At 39.1% G+C, this 21,054-nt stretch overlaps 1 protein-coding gene across 1 annotated transcript in view; it reads left to right on the plus strand.

The window, feature by feature from the left end:
• Lrrk (Leucine-rich repeat kinase) overlaps positions 1-21,054 on the plus strand; it is a 540,691-nt gene that overhangs the window by 466,259 nt on the left and 53,378 nt on the right. The window contains exons 32-35 of the mRNA XM_080286185.1: positions 8,865-8,948; positions 9,234-9,463; positions 16,209-16,232; positions 19,931-20,129. Coding sequence (XP_080142311.1) covers positions 8,865-8,948; positions 9,234-9,463; positions 16,209-16,232; positions 19,931-20,129 — 537 coding nt within the window. The remainder of the gene's footprint in view (positions 1-8,864; positions 8,949-9,233; positions 9,464-16,208; positions 16,233-19,930; positions 20,130-21,054) is intronic.

Raw genomic sequence — 21,054 nt, forward strand, 5'->3', positions numbered from 1 at the left:
AAAGTAAATCTAAAATGATGGTTGTTGGGAGGGGGAATAGAGAGAGACTTGATTTGGTTGAAGAGATTAAGCATGTGACTTCTGTAATAAAAAGGAGAGGTACAGTCTTTCCTCATACTTCGATGTTTTGCACTTTGACGATTCACGCTTTGACGCGTTGGAAAGTTACCGTTTTCCTCAAAGTTGGACGAAAATTTCACACTTCGACATTACTCCCTGGCTGAGAAAATGCCACCCACGCATACCAATGCTCACTTGTTGGCAAATTATGATGATGAGGCAGCTGCGATGGAAATGACAGAGGAAGAGATGAATAGTGAGGAAGAGACTGAAAGCCCAGAGCAGCCAAGGGAGGACAACGTGAGCATGCAGAAATTATCCCACTGCCTGTCCACCATAACAGAGCTGGTAACCACCATCAGTTCCGAGACAGTTCACCGTCATGTCAATTCACCGTCAGACAATTTGCCGTCAAAACATGGATGATTCCCCGACAGGACAATTCGCACCGTGGATGATTCCCCGTCATTCTATAAATATACCTATTTTTAATTAATCAGTACTATTGTAACTATATTTCAGGGGGATCCATCAAAGTCTATGTTCAGTAGCGTAGACTTTGGATATTATTTATTAGTTGCACCTTTAGTCAATACTGTAATTAACTTGTTTCTTCCTCACTGTAGTCACCTTTGAATTATATTCTAACGTTACACATAGCTGTCTTCATTAGTGACAGCGAATTGTCTTGTTATTGTTGTGACGGCAAATTGTCCCAAAACCCCACCATTGAGGCATACACCAGGCCCATGCCAGAGGTACCCGAAATCCTGTGCAGCTTAAATGCTACAAAATCTAAACTATTGGAAGTGTACAATAACAGCATTAGGGAGCAGAAAAAAACAAAAATAACAAAATATTTTCAGGAAAGACCAAATGTAGCAGATATTATTAGAGACTTGGATGTATATAGTACTGGGGATGAGGAGGAAGGAGAAATGGACAGAGAAGAGGCAGATGAACTGGAACCAGGGTTCGACTTTGAAGGATTCAGCCTATGTGATGGTAATGGGTCTTCCCCAGAAAGGCTCATGTCACCTAGTCACTAGCCCCATCCACCCTGTACAGGAATTCACATGTGCTTCTCTCTCTCTCTCTCTCACACACACACACACACACACACACACACACACACACACACACACACACGGAGAAACAGCCGAAGAGAGCAGATGTCCCAGCCATTGCTGCTAACCTTAAGTAGTTTCAGGAATTTTGTCTGTCCTGTCTCCTAAGGTCTTGTTTTAAATTTAAAATAATGAAAGTTAATAGACCACCAAAAATGTAAAGATTTATTGGGTAGACTATACATGAATGTTTGTAGTTTTTTTCAGTAACAGCTGTTTTGGTATTTAACTAACATCAAACATGGCCGAAAATGTAAACAATGAGGGACTAGAATTTCAAGGATTTGATACAAATACCAGTGTCATGGACCTGGTTAAAACATTAATTATGAGGATTAGTGAACTTGAAAAGAAAGTAGAGAATCTAGTGATAAAGGATGTGTCTGAAAATACGGAAACTACCATACAGAGTCTGATCCAATCCAATGAAACAGCGAATGAAGAGATTAGAATTTTGAAGCGGGAAAATGTTGAATTGAGGAGGAAACTAGAAGAGAGTACTAATAAAACGGAGAAGGTGAGTAATGTATTAGAAGAACATAAGGCAAAGTGGGCACACGTAGAAGAAGAACAGAAAGAAGTGGTCAGCTTAAGAGAGATCATCCAGGAAGAAAGGGAAATGAACAAGAAAGAAATGGAAGAAAATGTAGTGAAAATACTGAAGAAAAAAGAGAAAATAGTGAGAGAAACTGTAGAAAGGAGCAGATGTGTGGTAGTATTTGGAAACAGGGAAGAGGAAGAAAAGGTTAGGTTCGTAAGACTCGAGAGAGACCTGAACTTGGTGAGAGAAATACAGTAATCCCGCATATTTCGCGGTAGTTATGTTCTTGTAACCCCCGCGAAAAGTCAATTCCGCGAATACTCTATTAACAATTGAAAACTTGCACCTGTGTCCACCATGCTGCCCATCACACAGTCCATGTCCATACTGACTGCGAGACAATTCGCCGTCAGACAATTCCCCGTCAAAACATGGACGATTCCCCTTCAGAACAATTCGCACCCTGGACGATTCCCCGCCATTCTATAAATATACTAATCAATACTTTCATCAATATACTTATTATTAATTAATCAATACTTTAATAACTATATTTCAGGGGGATCCAGCAAAGTCTATGTTCAGTAGCGTAGGTTCTGGATATTATTTATTAGTTGCACCTTTAGTCAATAATTAACTTGTTTCTTCCTCGTTGTAGTCGCCTTTGAATTATATTCTAGCGTCACCCATAGCTATCTTCATTAATGAAGGCGAATTGTTTTGTGTTTGTTGTGACTGCGAATTGTCCCGAAACCTCCATACTCATCCCGAAATACCTTCTTACAAGATTGAAAGCACATACTCCATTATGAAGGAAAAACGTAAACACCGTACTGTAATACACAATTATCTACACATTTATTAACAAAACAGTACAAAATAAGATGCATTAACTGGTGATAGCAAACACTCGCACGGTCGTTTCTTAGCTTGTCCAGTAACACAATTTTCTCTGCTAAGGTCATAACTTGATCGTTTTGTCACTCTGGAGTTCTTACTAATTGTATTATTAGCCTTTGGTGAGGCTGGCTTACGTCCTGGGGCCATGTGGAAAGCAAGTGGGAGGCAAGAGGCTCATATCATAGTGTGGTTACAACCACAACAGCCACTTAAGGCAGTCAGGCGTGGACTGAAGAATGCGGGGCAGAGAGCAGTGTTGCCATATCCAGACAACGAAATTATGCTAGGGCAATGAAAAAATTATGCTAGATTGAGCATATTTGTTCCAAGTAAAAAATGAATTATGCTAACTTGAAGCTAAATGATAAAATTCTATACATATTCGTGCAACATATTAATTATGTATTGTTTACTATGAAAATATTAAAATGAACCTACATACAGTAAGAGGATAAATATCGGTATCTACCCATACTGCTTTTTCCCACGAAACTTACGTTTTTCTGATGGATTTTGATGTGATTCGTTCGATTTTGAGCATCATTTCCGTCAGAAATAACCAGATTTTGAGATATGACCCCCCCCATCCCCCTGAAATAATGAGGGATCTTTGGGGAATCGGGGGTTATAGGGAGGGGGGGAAACACAGAAAATGGTCATTTCCGACTGAAATGAAGCTGAAAATCGAATGAATCATGCCAAAATCCATCGGAAAAACTTAGGTTTCATGGGTAAAGTACAAAGCTCAAACTTATCCTAACCTAACCGAACCTAACCTAACCTAATCCAACCTAACCTAACCTAACCTAATCCAACCTAACCTAACCTAACCTAATCCAACCCAACCAAGCCCAAACTGAAAGTAACCAACTATTCAAACATCTTACCTTATTCGTCTCTCTCTCTCTCTCTCTCTGATTTGTAGCTTTTATAAAATTATTCTAAAAATATTCCATTCCATTCTAAATTATGCTAGAATGATTCTAAAACTTCTAATATGCTAAAAAATATTCCAGACTCGAAAATTTTATCAAAATTATGCTAAAAGAATAAAATTATGCTAGATATGGTAACACTGGCAGAGGGGCCACGGGAAAGGGACAGAGGGTGGCGTGAGTTTACCGCGCTACAATTGGAAGCTGCGGGAATTTCATTTTTTTTTTTTTTTCTTTATATTCAAGGATATTTTAGTTGAACTTATTAATGCTAAGAAAATCCGCGAGAGGGCAAAACCGTAGACAAAAAATCCGCAAAAAATGCGGGATTACTGTATTAGGCAAGATTGACCCCGAAGGAGACAAGTGGGTAAAAGAAATTGAGGAAGTAAGGAGGATAGGGCCTTATAAGAATGGGGAAACAAGACCAATGAGAGTCAAGTTTACATCAGAAAGTGTAATAAATGAGATACTTAAAGTGACCTGGAAATTAAGTAAAGAGGCGGGGATGGAAAATATTATAATAAGAAAAGATCTGAATGAAGAAGAAAGAGAAGTTTTAAAATCATTAAAGGAAGAAGTAAAGGAAAAAAATGATAAGAGGACAGAGGAAGAATGTAATACTTTTTTTTGGAGAGTATTGGATATGAAAGTAAGGAAATGGTATTTAAGGAAATAGAAGTGAAGGAAAAAGGGGGATGGTTGTGAAAGATCAGAAGTTGAGGAAGTGGTACGGACAGAGAGTAGGAGAGAAGAGGGTATCAAAAACGTCAAAAATAATTTGAAGGTGATATATACTGTACTAATATTGATGGTTTCATATCGACAAGGATCGAAATTAACGATTTCTTGAGAGAACATGAACCTGATGTCATGTGCTTTGTAGAGACCAAATTAAGAGAAGATATTGATGTTCATTTGGGAGATGGTAAATACAAACTGTGGAGAAAAGACAGAAAAGAAAAAAAGGGAGGAGGAATGATGATAGCAGTGAAGAACAACATAAATGTAGATACTGTGGAAATGGGAGAAGGCAGGGCTGAAGTGATATATATGAAATTAGAAACTGGAGAGAATGTTAAGAGAGATATGGCGGTAGTGTATGTTCCCCCAAAGACGAGAGCATGGAAGGATGACGAATACCATGAGGTGTTGTCAGATATGGCTAGCTATTTGCAAAAAATAATTGAGAAAAGCAATAATATAATTTTGGTGGGTGACTTTAACTGTAAAGAGGTGAACTGGGAGGAATGGTACTCGGGAGGCGGCGAGGATTCGTGGGGCACTATGTTATTAAATATAATAATGAATAATGTGATGACGCAATGGGTCAAAGAAGAGACACGGTTTCGAGGTGAGGACACACCAGCAAGGTTAGATTTACTGTTCACCAAAGAACCCGATGTAATAGAATCATTGAAATATCTCTGTCCTTTAGGAAAAAGTGATCATGTGGTCATTGAGTTCCAGATGTTAATAGGGAACGTCGAGCCAAGAGACGAGCTTCATAGACAGGGAAAATACAACTTTGGGAAAGCAAATTTTACAGGATTGAGAAACTTTGTTGAAAATGCGGATTGGAGAAAATTCAGAGAAACAAGAGAGATACAGAGAAAGTGGGATATATTTCTAGACCTCTATAATGTGGGAGTGGAAAAATTTGTACCAAGAGTAAGAGGGAAAGGAAACAGGAAAAAGGAATGGTTTAATAGAAGGTGTATGATAGCAAAAAAAGAGAGAGATAAGGCGTGGAACAATTGGAGAAAGAGAGGTAACAACAGAACAAAGGAAGAATATAAAAGAACAAGAAATGAATACACAAGAATACGTAGAGAAGAAGAAAGGAATTTTGAAAAAGGTATAATAGACAAATGCAAGGATGAACCCAAACTGTTTTATAGATTTGTTAATGGCAAACTGAAACAAAAGGAAGGAATCACCAAACTGAAAGTAGAAGGAGAGGTCTTTAAGGATGCGGCAATGCAAGCAGAAATAATGAACAACCGTTTCCAGTCAGTTTTCACTAAAGAAAAGGAGCTTGTGGACGGGGAGGGAGTGATTAGAAATGTTCCGGTGATGAAAGATATAAAAGTGGAGGTACAGGAAGTGTATAAATTACTGGAAACTCAAGATGTAAGGAAAGCCCCAGGACCTGATGGAATTTCTAATTGGGTACTAAAGGAATGCAGAGAACAACTGGCGGATAAAGTCACAGTTTAATCGTATGCTCACTGGAAGAGGGGAAAGTGCCACAAGAATGGAAGAGGGCAAATGTGGTACCAATTTACAAGGTGAGGAAACAGGGAAGAACCCCTGAATCATAGACCAGTGTCTCTAACCTGCATGGTTGCAAAATTGTGTGAGAGAATCCTGAAAGACAGATGGATAAAGTATCTGGAAGAGATGAATATTTTGGCTGAATGTCAGTTTGGATTCAGAAGTGGAAGGTCATGTGTTTCTAACTTGTTGAGCTTTTATTCAAGAGCGATTGATGTGGTACAGGAGAGAGATGGTTGGGTGGAATGTGTGTACTTAGACTTAGAGAAGGCCTTTGACAAGGTACCTCATAAGAGACTAATGTGGAAACTAGAATATATAGGAGGACTAAAGGGGAAACTTCTGGAATGGATGAGAGACTTTTTGAGAGACAGACAAATGAGGACAGTAATAAAGGATAAGAGTCTGGATGGAGGGAAGTAACAAGTGGAGTCCCTCAGGGCTCAGTGTTGGCACCAGTAATGTTCCTGATTTACGTAAATGATATGGTAGATGGAGTGAACAGTTATGCAAGTCTGTTTGCTGATGATGTAAAGATCTTGAGGAAGATAGAGGTTGAGGAGGATTGTAAAATACTGCAGGAGTTTTTGGATAGGATACACAATTGGAGCCGGACGTGGGAAATGAAATTTAATGTAAAGAAATGTAAAATATTGGAAATGGGTAAAAGTACCAGGAGGCCATCACTGAATTATTGGTTGGGTAATGAATTAATCACAAAAAGGAGAGAAGAGAAAGATTTGGGAGTGCTGGTCCAAGATAGTTTGTCACCAGAAAAGCACATTAACAAGATAGTTGGAGAGACTTATAAACTCTTGACTAACATAAGAGTAGCATTTCATTATATGGATGAGGAGATGATGAAAAAATTGATAGTGGCCATGATCCGCCCCAGGTTAGAATATGCAGTGGTAGTGTGGTGCCCACACAGAAAGAAAGATATAAACAAGATTGAGAGAATACAAAGAACAGCAACCAAGATGGTCCCCAGTCTGACAGACCTGTCATACAGAGAGAGGCTGGAAAAACTGGATTTGCCTTCCTTAGAGGAAAGGAGAAAGAGGGGAGACATGATTGCAGTGTTCAGGACCATGGTGGGAGTAGATAAAATTGACAAAGAAGATCTGTTTGTATGGGATAAGAGAGCAACAAGAGGACACGGAATGAAATTGAAAAAGTGAAGCTGCTTGAAGGATATCAAGAAATATAGCTTTCCTTACAGAAGTATAGATTTATGGAATAGCCTGGACAAAGAGATCGTCCAGTCTAAAAACTTAAACGAGTTTAAAGCTAAATTCGACTTATTGAGAAACAGCGACGGAAACCCACGAGCATAGTATATCCCGCGTATATCACAATTAGGTATATTAGGTAAATATTTAAATATTTGGAACAACTTAGACAAAGAGGTGGTGCATGAGAAAAACATTCATGTGTGTAAAGGTTGACTTGATAAATGTGGATATGGAGACAGGACAACACGAGCATTGCTCAATTCCTGTATACTACAAATATGTAAATACACACACACACACACACACACACACACACACACACACACACACACACACACACACACACACACACACACTGGTACAGTGGTAACGCTCTCGCATGCCAACTGGTGGACGGGAGTTCGCGCCTCGCTCAGGTTGCGAAAAGTTTCACTGACGAAGTGGGTGGTTACTGTCCCCCTTGAGCAAGGGGATGGGTGTGTGCGTGTGTGAAGGTCACAGCCATGCCCTTAGATCGGACTATATGAGCTCTCAGCCTCCTTCCGGGAGGGTAAAAGCTGACAATCACGACCATCAAGTGATCTTGACCGACCCGGTGAATTACACACACACACATACACACACACACACACACCTAGTCACTATCCCCCATCCACCCTTTACAGAACTTCACATGCCCTACAAGAACATCCTCACCTAACCCCAGTATTTGATTGTCTTTTTTTGTCAATTTTTCAATAAATTGTGTACTCGTTCGCACATTTTTTATTTTTATGTTATTATCATCCAGTTTGACCCTAATTACAATGTAACCCAAAAATATTCTTCAGTTCATTTTTAGGTATTTCTTGTGCTTGAGGAATTTTTTTTTTTTGAAAGGTTAGGTAGGTAACCTAGCTGTCCCTCCAGAACACTTTTAATTTTTCATATAAACAATTAACTTCATACTTCGACGTTTCACACCTTGTGTGGTTTTGGCGAAACATACCTCTGTCGAAGTATGAGGAAAGACTGTATATATGTCCATGAAGTGGGGAGTGGATTGGCTGTAGGAAGAAAGGTGTTTAGTGTTGTGAAGGTCTTGATACAAATCAGAATACTGAATATGAGAACTCCAAGAGGATTGTGTGAAGGTTGCTAGTGCCACAATAATGTTTAAGTATTTGGCTGATATGGCGTGGGTGTGAAAAGTTGTTAGTAAGAGTGCAGTGGATTGCTAAGGAATTTGTGTGGATAACATAAACTGGAAAGGTTGAGATTTATAGAGATTTGTGAATGATGTGGAGTAAGAAAGTTTATTGATGAATGATCAGAAGAAAATATGCTTAGCTGGTTTCATATACAGAGAATGAATATAAACAGGATGGTGAAAAGTATATTTGTAAGTTTGATGGTGGGAAGGGGTATTGTAGGCTGAAAAGAATTTGGCTGGATATGATAAATGAATGTGTGAGAAGGTAAGATATTGAAAGTGAAGGAATTGGCAAAGAATCAAAATGAACAGAAATGTTAAATGAGAGGATGAAGAGGTGAATTTTGGAAGTTAAGGAAGGTAAGTACAGTAATTGACAAAAGATCAAAGTGGATGAATGAAATATGTATGGTTAAGGACGTGACCAGGGTTTGCTTGTCCTCTTTTAACATGATACCTTGCAGAATAACAGTGTAATCAAGATTTTTTTTTTTTTTTTATACATGGATTGCATGATGGATGGATGGATACTAATATTTGTGAGTGCATATACACCTACGAAGCCTTGCATGATACTAACTTGCATGCTGCTGACAGGATCTGAGTGGCTCTCACAACTCCTCCCTGGAACGCTCCATCCTGACTAACAGCCTATTAGGCAGTTTGGCGCCTTCACAGCAGGTAACTAATTAAAATCCTTGATCACTGCTTTGTAAGACTATTCATTAATAGTGATAAAGCCATTTAATACTGCTTAACTTGATTGTTATAATAATTTGCCTTTGCTTTAAATTGCATATGGTGTGCAGTACAGAAATTCCCTAATCAGTGATTGTGTTTTTCTTCATTGTAAAAGACTAGATGCTCATTCCTTAGATGATTGAGTGCCTGTGAATAGATAAAAGTTTCTGTACCCAGTATTCCGGAGCTACTAACCTACTTTTTTTTTTTTTTTTTTTTAAATAGAGTAATCCAACTTTTGGAGGAGGTGCATCACCGCAGCCTGGTGGAGGAAGATCTTCCTCCTCTACAGCTCCCGGAACTGGAGGAGTATCTCCTGCAGCAGGTGCAGGTGGTGGAGCGGGAGGAGGAGGAGGAAACATGTCTCCTCAGTTGCCTCGGAGAAGTTGGGGATCACGGGAGTCTTACACATCTGATGGAGACAGTGGTGTTGGAGCAGAGTCAACTACATCCAGGTAAGCTACACCCATCTGTGACACCAGGGAACATTGTCCACAGTCAGCTTCCATAGAAGAAGTAAATTATCATCATCATCATCATCATCATGACCCTTTTTCTTAACTAAGAATTAAAGGGTGACTTTACGAGTGGTAGAGAATGTGTGGATCAAATATTTGCAGTAAGACAGATAGTGGAGAAGGCTTGTGAGAGGGACCATAAGGTGTTTATGGCATTCATGGATCTGGAAAAAGCCTACAACAAAGTGGACAGAACGGGATTATGGAAGGTAAGCTGCTAGGTGCTGTCAGGAGTTTTTATAATGGTAGTGAAGCATGGTAAGGGTAAATGGGCATCAGAGTGAATGGTTCACAATTGGTGTGGGCATGCGACAAAGTTGTGCGATGTCCCCATGGTTGTTCAATATTTATGTTGATGGGGTGATGAGAGCAGTAAAAACACAAGTAGTGGAGAGAGGGATGGAGCCGGTTATGATTAATGATGGATGGAATATCTCAAATTTGTTGTATGCTGATGATGCAGTACTACTTGCAAATACCGCACAAGAATTTAGTTGACCAGTGCGGAGTTTTGCTAATATCTGTGAGCGTCATGCCTTGAGAGTATATGTAGAAAAGAGTAAAGTGATGGTTGTTGAGAGAGAAGATGAATCCCAGTGTGATATTACAGTGAATGAAGAAAGACTGGAACTGGTGAGAGATTTCAAATACCTGGGTACAGTGATAGAAGAGAGAGGAAAATGTGCAAAAGATGTAGAAAGTAGGGTGACACAAGTAGTGATCCAAAAAATTTTTTTTTAATGTTTCTTTACAAAAAAAATGTTATATATATATACTGTATATATATATATATATATATATATATATATATATATATATATATATATATATATATATATTTTTTTTGTCCTAATTTCTCGGCTCGAATATTTGCTTATTCTTACCGTATACCATTTTCTATACAAAGTTCTGTGCCAAAAGACATTATTCAAACATTCTGACAGTCCTGGAAAGAGTAAAAATTAAATACATATTTCTTCTGTAACCTGTTTGAACTGTGACAAGGTGTTTATATATTCCAAAATTTGCAAGAAATTAACCAAGCTTCTGACTCCACGTTAGAGGAGGTAGCAGGGCCAGGAGTCAGGACTAGAACCTCTGACGAGTCTGACCTTCAGGCTTGATAACTGACTGCCTTAAACCTTATAACCACAGTGAAATTTCTTTACTCCTTTCTTAATTCTTGTTCTCATGACGATAATTATTATATTATTAAACTGGTTATTAAAATATAATTTGGTTGCATCATGTACAGTTAAGTATATGTAGTTCAAATGCTTCCAATTTTATTGCACATAAGCTAGATTGGCATAAGGAACACTTATATTGCTGTAAATCCTTGTAATAACCTTTAAAAGAAATATTTTTGCCCATTAGAAAAATCAAGTTTTTTTTCTACTTGTTTAAAAAAAAAAGTTTTTTATTTAAAATGAATTTTTTTTTTTTTTCCACCCTAGACACAAGGAAGGAAAGTAGCTGGTGCTATGAAGGCCTTGATAAGAAACAGAGGCTCGAGTGTTGCAGCTGCACAAGGCTTACGTGAAGGAGTGTTAGTGCCAGCTTTAGCATGTGGATGTGAGACTCTGGTGTGGCATGAGAATGAAAAGTCAAGAGTGAGAGCAGTGGAGATGGGACTGCTGAGGAATGCACATGGAGTACAGATAGTGGATAGGATACGAAATAATGTGATTCGTGAAAGATGTGGAGTGAGGAGTCTGTGGACACCAAAACTGCAGAGAGTTTATTGAGATGGTATGGTCATGTGGAGAGAATGGATAACAATAGAGTGGTGAAAAAGATATAGCTTAGTGAATCTGAAGGAGGAAGGAGGCGAAATAGGCCAAGGAGAAGGTGAAAGGATATGGTGGATGAGTGTGCGAGGAAGAGAGGTATGAAAGTCAGTGAGGCTAGGGGACTGACAAGAGATCAAGCTGGCTGGATGAATGTTGTGAGAGGAAGTGCATGATCAGGGATTTGGCACCCCTTCTTAACGTGACAGTGTCCGAATTGACTCTTTCGTTTTCGTTTTTAAAGGCTCCAACATGCTTGCATGTGTCGGCCTTGGTCACCTAGGTAATGGCGGCTTTCCACACTGCACGATCCATTGCAGCCTCCCTGTTCAGTCCCTTAACCCTGAGGTCACACTTAATGACATCGTCCCATGTCTTTCTCGGTCTGCCCCTCATAACCCCACCCCCAATATTAACACTTCTCACCTTCCTCACCCAGTTATCATCCCCCATCCTCTCCACATGTCCAAACCATCTCAATCTACCTCACCTCATCACAACACCAATATACTCCAGTCCCATCCTACCTCTCAACTCGTCCATCGTAAACCCAGCCCCTCCAGGCCTTGGATGCAGGGACGCACTGCACATCCACCTAATCATTGTCATTTCTGTGCGTCTGAGCTGGCGAATATCTTCCTCCTTCACTGCCCAGGTCTCACTACCATACAGCATTACACTCCTAACACATGCTGCATACAAAGACCTCTTAGCACGTAGGGAGAGTCCTCTCAAAGTCAGGAGAGGCAAGAGCTCCCTGAACTTCTTCCAACCACTTCTCACCCTAGCCACAGAGCTAGCTCCAGCCCCCCCTCCAGCACACAACATGTCTCCCAAATAACAAAACTCTTCCACACACTCAAGAGATTCACCAGCAAGTTCAACCCTTTCACGTCTGACACTCTCCACCTGCTCACCCCGACACGCCGTACACATAAAATCAGCATTATCTCGCAGTCTACCTCTGATACAATTACATCTCTATTGAATACATTTATTTGTGGTAGGTGGGGGCGCTCACCATCCACTCACTCAATGTAGTGCTGCTCTCGGGTGTCTGCCCTTTCCTCTTCTCCATCCTTCTTTCCTTCCAGCCTCTTCTGTCTTCCTTTACTTCATTCTTTCCTTGTCCTTTTGCCTACGGGTAACTTTACACTTAGTCTTCTGTCTTTCTTTCCTTCATTCTTTCCTCTTGCTTCTGCCTGTGGGTGACTCTACCCTGAGTGACAAGCCAAATGGTTTCCTGTACACCAGGAAACCATTTACTACGCTGGGTGGTAACCATATAACCAAATTTTGGCGCCCTGTGGTTTAGTGGGTAATTATTGCGCTCCAGTCGGATTGAGCCGGTGAAGGTTTATATCCAAGGGGTGGTTGGGGTTGATTGCTCATGTAATACCACTCAGGGATGAGTGAGGCTGGTCATTCTCATCTTAAACGTCAGGACCAACTGCTCAGCCCCGTACTCCTATGCTCCTCATGGGGCAATGTAGGATTGGATGATGGATGGAATGGAATACATTTATGTGAAGCTACAGAATGTGGTGAATGTTTTTGGCGTATCAGATAGAGCCAGGTTTCCGGGGGCTTGAATGTTGAATGCATGGTAGCGTGACCCATTGGACTGGGCAAACTCAGGCTGTTGGATGTGCTGCTCTTCACCCTGCCCTATGATGGGAAAGGAGGTCCAGATGATGATGGTGATGAAGAATTAGAGTGAGGTAGATCCAGAAAAGAGAAAGTATGATAGTATAAAAATATTTAACAGCATGTCTTGTGAATTTTATTACTGTTAAATAAAGAATATGCCACATTATCAACAACATTACAACACTATCTGTCAGCATGTCTGGTAAATTTTATTACTGTTAAAAAAAGAGCATGCCACATTATCAACAACATTACAACACTGTTTAACAGCGTGTCTGGCGAATTTTATTACTGTTAAAAAAGAACATGCCACATTATCAACATCACAACAGTGTTGTAGTATTCAAATACCTTTTTAATGCTGAACATTTTGATAGGCATAGTAATTTAATTTTGCAATGACAGTTTCAGAATAGCTGAAACAGAATTTACCAGAGAGAGAAGATTGTTGTGCTTTCTGTACAGAATGAGAAATTTTCTACTCCTGTGATTTTAGCTGAAATTTCTTTCATATAATTGTAACATCAGTAAATAGTGTTTCTAGCTTTCTTGTATTTGAGGTACAATGTATGTATTTCCACTTGTGTTTCTGTATTATTTCCTTTAATTTCTAAGTACCTCTGTATACCATATTTCCTGCCATTTAATGTACACTGGCATATAACGTGCTTCCTTGATTTGGCAGGGTCCATTGAGGAAAAAAAATACAGTCAATCTTCGATTAACACAAACGAAATAGACAGGACAAAGATCGTGATACTCAAAAGTGCATCACTCTGACAATGTGTTTGCTTGTATAATGGTACAGTGAAGGCTGACGGCTTTCCAAAACTCACTTTTACCCCTTCTTACCACCCAGTCCCATGTATATTACATCATCATCATCATCCAATCCTACATCGCTCCATGAGGAGCATAGGAGCCCTGGGCTAGGCAAGTTGGTCCTGACATTTAAGGTGAGAGTGACCAGCCTCACTCATCCCTGAGTGGCATTGCGTGAGCAATATACTCCAACCATCCCTTGGATATAAACCTTTGCTGGCTCAATCCGATTAGAGTGCCGCAATTACTCACTAAAGCACCAGGCACCAAAATTTGGTTATATGGTTACCACCTAGCATAGTAAATGGTTTCCTGGTGTACAGGAAACCATTTGGCTTGTCACTCAGTGTAGAGTCACCCACAGGCAGAAGGAAGAGGAAAGAAAGACACCTCCTGCTTATACCCACCATCACATAAAAGACTGAATGTGTTTTGACCATTGTAATTAAGAAAATGAATGGTATTAAAATGACATTAACAGAAAAAAAAGTTGGGTTGGGTACTTGTGTTGTTGATGCATAGCTCCCTGGCACTTCCCCTCCACCTGCCATTTGCAGTGTTGCTGTTGTCATAATGTTTTGCCATCCCTCGAATCACAGGGCCATTGGTTGGGATGTTGCTCTTTCTCTGGCACTCCACATAGGCTGATGCCCTATGAGCTTCTCAGTCAGCTTCAGGACAACATTACAGACTTTCATTGCTGCTAGGTTCACTTCACCAGGGTTCCTGCACACGATCTTCTTTATCTTCCCCCGGCCTGTCCAAATCGTTCTGGTGGTGCTTTCATTCATGCCATGTTTTTTCGCTATTTCTTCCAGCTTCTTTCCGTTCTCTAACTCCTTTACTATCTCATACTCTTGGGCATACATGAAGATGCGCTGCTTTCTGGGTGGCAGAGACAGATCATGCGGCATGACTAAGAGTCAGTGTCCTCGCTCAACACTCAGACAGAAAAAGATCTTGCTTCACAGCACGAGTAGAACTTGGTGAGAGCCGAGAAAGGACTGTGAGTATACAGGTATGTGCCCAGGACAGGTACCTGGATGTAAGCCAGCCAATCATGGTGAGTCTAGCGGGTGATGTCACTGTGTTTGACATTCAAATTATTTCGCCAGGCCAGGCCAACTGACATTTCCTGCATAAGCTCGATATCTTCCCCATGTTAATTATGACCTGTTGCATTAATGCTTACCATGTAAGCACAAATATGTGTTACTCAACCGTGCACTACTCAAGGCTTGACTGTACTCATTCTGGTGTACTAATTACTGTGTTCATATTCAACATCACCAATAAGTTGTGTGGGAAAAGAACTTTGCATTAATTTTTTTATTAAAGTGGAAATACTGTACATGATCACATAGATTTTTGAACATTGCCCTGCTTTTGCTGACAGATGATCAGCTGTTTATTGTTTACCAGTGCATTTAATGTGATGCAGTCATTCCATGCATATGCCTGTCTACCGTCAGAATGGTTAGTTTAATATTTATACTGTATGTGATGTATTAATGACAAGGCACATTTATCTAATTCTGTATTATTGAAATTTTAATTGATAATTAGTGAGGCCATTGAGTGATATGCTTTTGACTGTTGGTTCCCATGATTGTCATATTTTGTCTGGTGAACAGGGTTTTGTGGGTGCCAATCACCTCAACCTATAGACCTGTCCCAAACGGTGGCTCAATCGGTAGAGAGGTGGCCTGCAGTCCTTACGGACCCAGGTTCGAATCCCGGCTGGCGCAGGGAACAGTTTAAGGATTTGAATTTCATTAAATTAGGCTTTACTGATCTACCAGAAGACCCGCCGACATGTTGTAAAAGTACCCCCGCTAATACCAATACACCAGTCCTGTATGAGACAGCCCTAGCATGTATTCAATATGGACGGTGGGTGTTAGCACCGAAGTGGTGACATGTAGAGGTGTATGGTATGTAGGAGGACTGCTGGGCCTTGATAGCAGGCTGTGAAGCCTATGCCCAGAGTCGGACACACACACACACACACACACACACACACACACACACACACACACACACACACACACACACACACACACACACACACACACACACACACACACACACACACACACACACACACACACACACACACACACACACACACACACACACACACACACACACACACACACACACACACACACACACACACACACACACACACACACACACACACACACACACACACACACACACACACACACACACACACACACACACACACACACACACAAAATCGTGGTATAATGTGTAGGGTGATTTTTTAAGCAAATTCTCTTGGGGAAAAAGTGTACATTATATGGTGGAAAGTACAACAGTGAGTTTGGATAGGGTTGTAATTATAAGTTTTTATTCATGAATTTTAGTTAACAACATTTGTTTGCCCTTTTTAGCTTACAAGGACCAATATTTATGAGGTTAGCATAGCATATTGTAGATTCAGTATGGTATAGACAGCATTAGCTTCCTACAACACATTTTCAACATACTACATAGCAGATGCTTATTAGTCATGCATTAAGTGTAGAACAGAACAGTAAATTACAGTATAATGTATTTAAAAGTGTCATGCCTTGCAAATAAATCATAGTATGGTTAAAAGAATTAATATAGTATTAACAGACTTTTGTATTCTGTGTAACTCATTCTCTCCACTTTACACACACCATACAGTACATATCCCACAACAGTGCACAGTTCCACTGCTCTTACTTTCTTCTCACTCATTCCATACCCAAGTCCTACACTCATGCTGTACATTATGTGGGCACTAACCTTTATGCATTTTTTTGCAGCTTCTGTTCTCAGACATTTGTTTCGTATCAAGACTATAATAGAACGGGCTAGCTTTCCTCCCGGACTGCTCTACACTTCTCTTGCAGATTTACTCCTTTTCTGTCACTGCAATGACCCACTTAAATTCAATAACCATTCATGTTTCTTTCCACTCACCAGCACATCACATTGAGAGTCAACTTCTCTCTCAGCACCAGTCACTTTAACCTCTATACCCTGGACATGGGTAAGAGTGTTCCTGTCACTTCTTTTGAAAAGCTAATTCTTTTCTATCACTGCACTGACTCACTTAAATTCATTAACCAATTCATGTTTCTCTCCATTCACCAGCACATCACATTGAGAGTCAGTTTCTCTCTCAGCACCTATCACTTTAACCTCTATACCCTGAACATGGGATAAAGAGTGTTCCCTCCCATGTACACAGTTTGATGAAAAGTTCCTCATTTTCAGCTTGCAGCTACTCTATGAAGGATAGATTTATTTAGAGAACATAGATATCCTTGATGAGGTTCAGTCTTTCTTGGTTGAAAGAAATCATCGTAGATTGCTTGATAGCATAATGGCAGTTAGTAAAAGGCAAGTGATTTTTCACAAAAAAACTGCATTTAGCATGGTATAGGGGCACAGATAGTGATGTACTGCATGAAAAATAAGTGTGTCCTGCTCTTGCAGTAGCTGGAGCAGACTCAGATAGATCTAGATGGTGTGGAAGAGGGTTGTAATTAATGATTAGTCCATCAGACGTAATTCTTTACATGAAAAATCCCTTCTCTCATATGACATCCCATGGGACACCCCTCTTACACATCATACACATCTTATTATATCCTCTCAAGGGAGGTAAAGAGCTGATCATCTAAATTTACTTTCAGACCCAAATTTACCTTTTTTTCTTTCTTTCTTTCTCTCCACAGCCCTCATAATGCATTTCAGACACATAATGTCATTCCATTCTTTCGTCAAAAATTCCATCTTGTATACACCTTGCCACTTCCTTTATTACACCATTGCATTCTGAACTTCCACATCTCATGTTGTTCCTTTCTTACTTGTTGACACTTGTGTCACACCACACAGCATTAGCTTTCCCAATCAGTCATTGCATATATACAACAAATTTTTCAGATCCAGTTGTTCTTTATTTAATTGACTGTAGCTCTTGCACTACTTTCATTTACCACTATATTCATCAGTTACAGCTTTATTTCTCAGCTTTATTCATTTCAATATTTTACTGTGAATACTTCACCTGCCCATTATACTCCATTTTCCTTTCAGTTTCTGTTTACATACCACAATCATATGATCAGACAACTCTCTGCACCATCATCTCACCTCTTAATTTTGTATCACTTCCAAACATTGTTAGCACAAGAGACACGTTATTATTGAGGCAGTCCAGTTTCTTCAGTCCGTATTTATTTTTCTTTGTCTTCATACAAGTCTACAGTACAGTCATGTATTTGTTGCAAAGTGGCATTTGTACTTGTCACTATTAGTTGTGTTAGCGTCAGTGATGGAACAGTAATGTGTTTAAGTCCACGCAGCAAGTGAAGTGCAGTGAAGTGAAATAACTATCAGTTTAGGTGAGTTTGAAATTTTTTTTAGGTTTACTTTTGGTAGTAAGCATCAAATTAAAGTGCAGTGAAGTGAACTAACAACCAGTTTTGGTGAGCTGGAAACTTGTTTTTTGATTTTGTTGGGTGTGTAACCCTTGGCAAAAATGTATCCCAATTGAACCCATGTTATAATTGACTCACCATGGGATAAATTGCTGTGCAAAGGATTTTTTCAAATGCTTCATCATTGTCAAATGAAGGCATTCTATATCAGGTACTTTTTTTTTTTTTTTTTTTTTTTTTTTTTTTTAAGACCTCAGTTTTCTTTCAGTATTATTTTTCACTGGCATTCAGAACTGCCCATCACATCATGCACAAGGTTCATGTCCATTTTTCCATTGAGGTACCCCATCCATCATGAACATAATACAACTAATAGGCAAGTGCTTGGCACTTTATCTTGTTTGACCCGGAGCCTGTTTAGGAGAGGCAAAGTTATTAAAATAATTAATGAAGTAGCCCAGATACTGTATAATGGTGATAGCTTGCTGTCTGCATAAATTTATGTACGAGGTAGCTATGCTAATTGTTTGTTACAAAACTAGCATTATTTAAAAAAAAAAAAACTGAAGTACTAATAGTAAGCAGTACTGTATAATACATGAGTTTAAGCAAGGCTGTTCAATACCATATAGTGGTATGTGTAGTACCAGGTATAGTTGAATTATTGTAGTTGATATCTACTTGGTAAAAGAGTAGGCAGCTGTAATTTTTAATCCCATTCAGACCAGGGGTTCTCTCCAAGAATGGTTAAAATCATCTGGATGTTAAAAAAAAAAAAAAAAAATACTAAAGTGGTTAAAAATGGTAGCAGTTACAATAGATAAAATTTCTGCAAAATACCCAGCTTCTGTTAATGTGAAGTTGCTGTATATTCTCTCTCTCTCTCTCTCTCTCACACACACACACACACACACACACACACACACACACACACACACACACACACACACACACATTAGGTATACAGTATGTTGTTTATCTCAGTTATGTTATTTATGTTTGCTTCTCATCACGCATACACACTGTGTATACGTTATTTGTTATTTCTCTTACATTGCAGTGCAAATATTTTTACCCCTACATGACAGTTGCTGCCAGTCAAATACAGTATTTCAAGTTCCTGCTTATTTTTCCCTACGTAATCATAAAAACATCAGAATATTTGATATATTTTATTGATGTGTATAGTATCCAAAATGCATCTGGAATTTAAATACCACATTTAGAGACCTTTAATCTCATTGTTGAACTATTAACGTAACTTGTAACATTTTATATCTTATATATCTCTTTATTTTATTTATATCACTCTCAGCTGAAATTCACCGTTATCTTTAATGTCAGGACCAACTTGCCTGGCCGCGGGCTCTTACGCTTCTCATAGGGCAACATTGGATGATGGATGGATTTATTTATTTATTTATTTATTTATTTTCAGAATTATGTTTGCATGACAGTTAGTTCAGATATTATAAAGCTACACCATTTGGGTTTTATTGGCTTGCATTGCTTTAATGTACAGTTATTTGGAGATCTTCAGTTACTGTATTAACAGTTCACCTTTTGTAGGTGTTGGTTCAGTTCTTCACTTTGTTTGTACACTGTACTTGGCTTCCTCCAATTCTAGTGAAGTATTATATTGGCAGTCTTTTATCCCATTCAGTGTTATTACAGCAGTCACTTCTTCCATTCAGCCGAAAGGTATCAGCAGAGGGGCGACCAGACCTAGACCAAGGAGGAGGAACAGAAGGTGAAGGTGGGAGTGGCCAGGAGGTTACACCAGTGGTTTATTCTTTCATGGTTGAAGAGTGTATACTTGCAGCCTACACTGCCCGCTCTGTGCCCTGCCCATTGCATTCTGACCTCCTTCTCGCCCAGATTGCACCAGACACGGTATATTACAACCCATATTATTTTGTTTAGCATGAAAGTTGCAGTATGTTTGATTTTTCCTATCATTGTATCACAATGAGTCCATCTGATCATACTGTGAAAATACACACACAAAAATTTGTCCCTAATATGAAGCCCCCCAGTATATTATGGGAAAGGGGAATACATACTTTGTTCATAATTCATTTATCTTTAGACTGCTTAGTAACCTTCACTGTAGGTAAGCATATGATGTGTATTGTATACCAGGACATTTTTCATAATTGTACTGTGCAGTTGCTTCTGAAGTCTTTCATATTTATTAAAACTGGGATGGTCAAAAACACTTTTATGCAAAATCTGTATGTTTTTTAAATTATTTATGCAAGGAAAGTACAAAGAAATGATACTTGATTGGAATTATTTATAACCAAATCATAGAGTGATTTTTTCAAGAAAAGTGTATCTCTTAAATGTAGTCTGTAATATGAAAATTTTCCATTAGTTTTGAACTTTTTTACTCAACATTTACCCAAGCCCCAGCATGCCTTAAAAGTACTTTAGATGTGAATCAGTGCATCCTTGTGATATTTAAACTTCATGTTATTTTGTTATAGTGTAGGTGTAAATAACACAAATCATTGAATTTGGTGATATTTACCTGTTTTATGGTGTTCGTATTCTTAAACTGTTCGGTCTCAAGATGCCATATTTATTTTATTGTTTCCTCCACTACATACTTTTATTCAGGTCAGGAAGAACACCAAAGGAGGAAAGTGGTTGGTTAAGGCTATATGTAACCTGCCCATTTCAGAAAATTTCCTTTGAGCTAAATAAAATTGTGTGAAAGTGGCAAGAATAAGCCAGTAAGATATATGATGAAATAATTAGGGAATCAGTGTGACTCAGTGAGCATATAGCTGATTATGTGTTTTATGATGAAAGT

The sequence above is a fragment of the Coenobita brevimanus genome, chromosome 14 (assembly GCF_032717465.1).
Source record: "Coenobita brevimanus isolate Jiangsu-jjx chromosome 14, ASM3271746v2, whole genome shotgun sequence".
In the NCBI taxonomy this organism is placed as follows: Eukaryota; Metazoa; Arthropoda; class Malacostraca; order Decapoda; family Coenobitidae; genus Coenobita; species Coenobita brevimanus.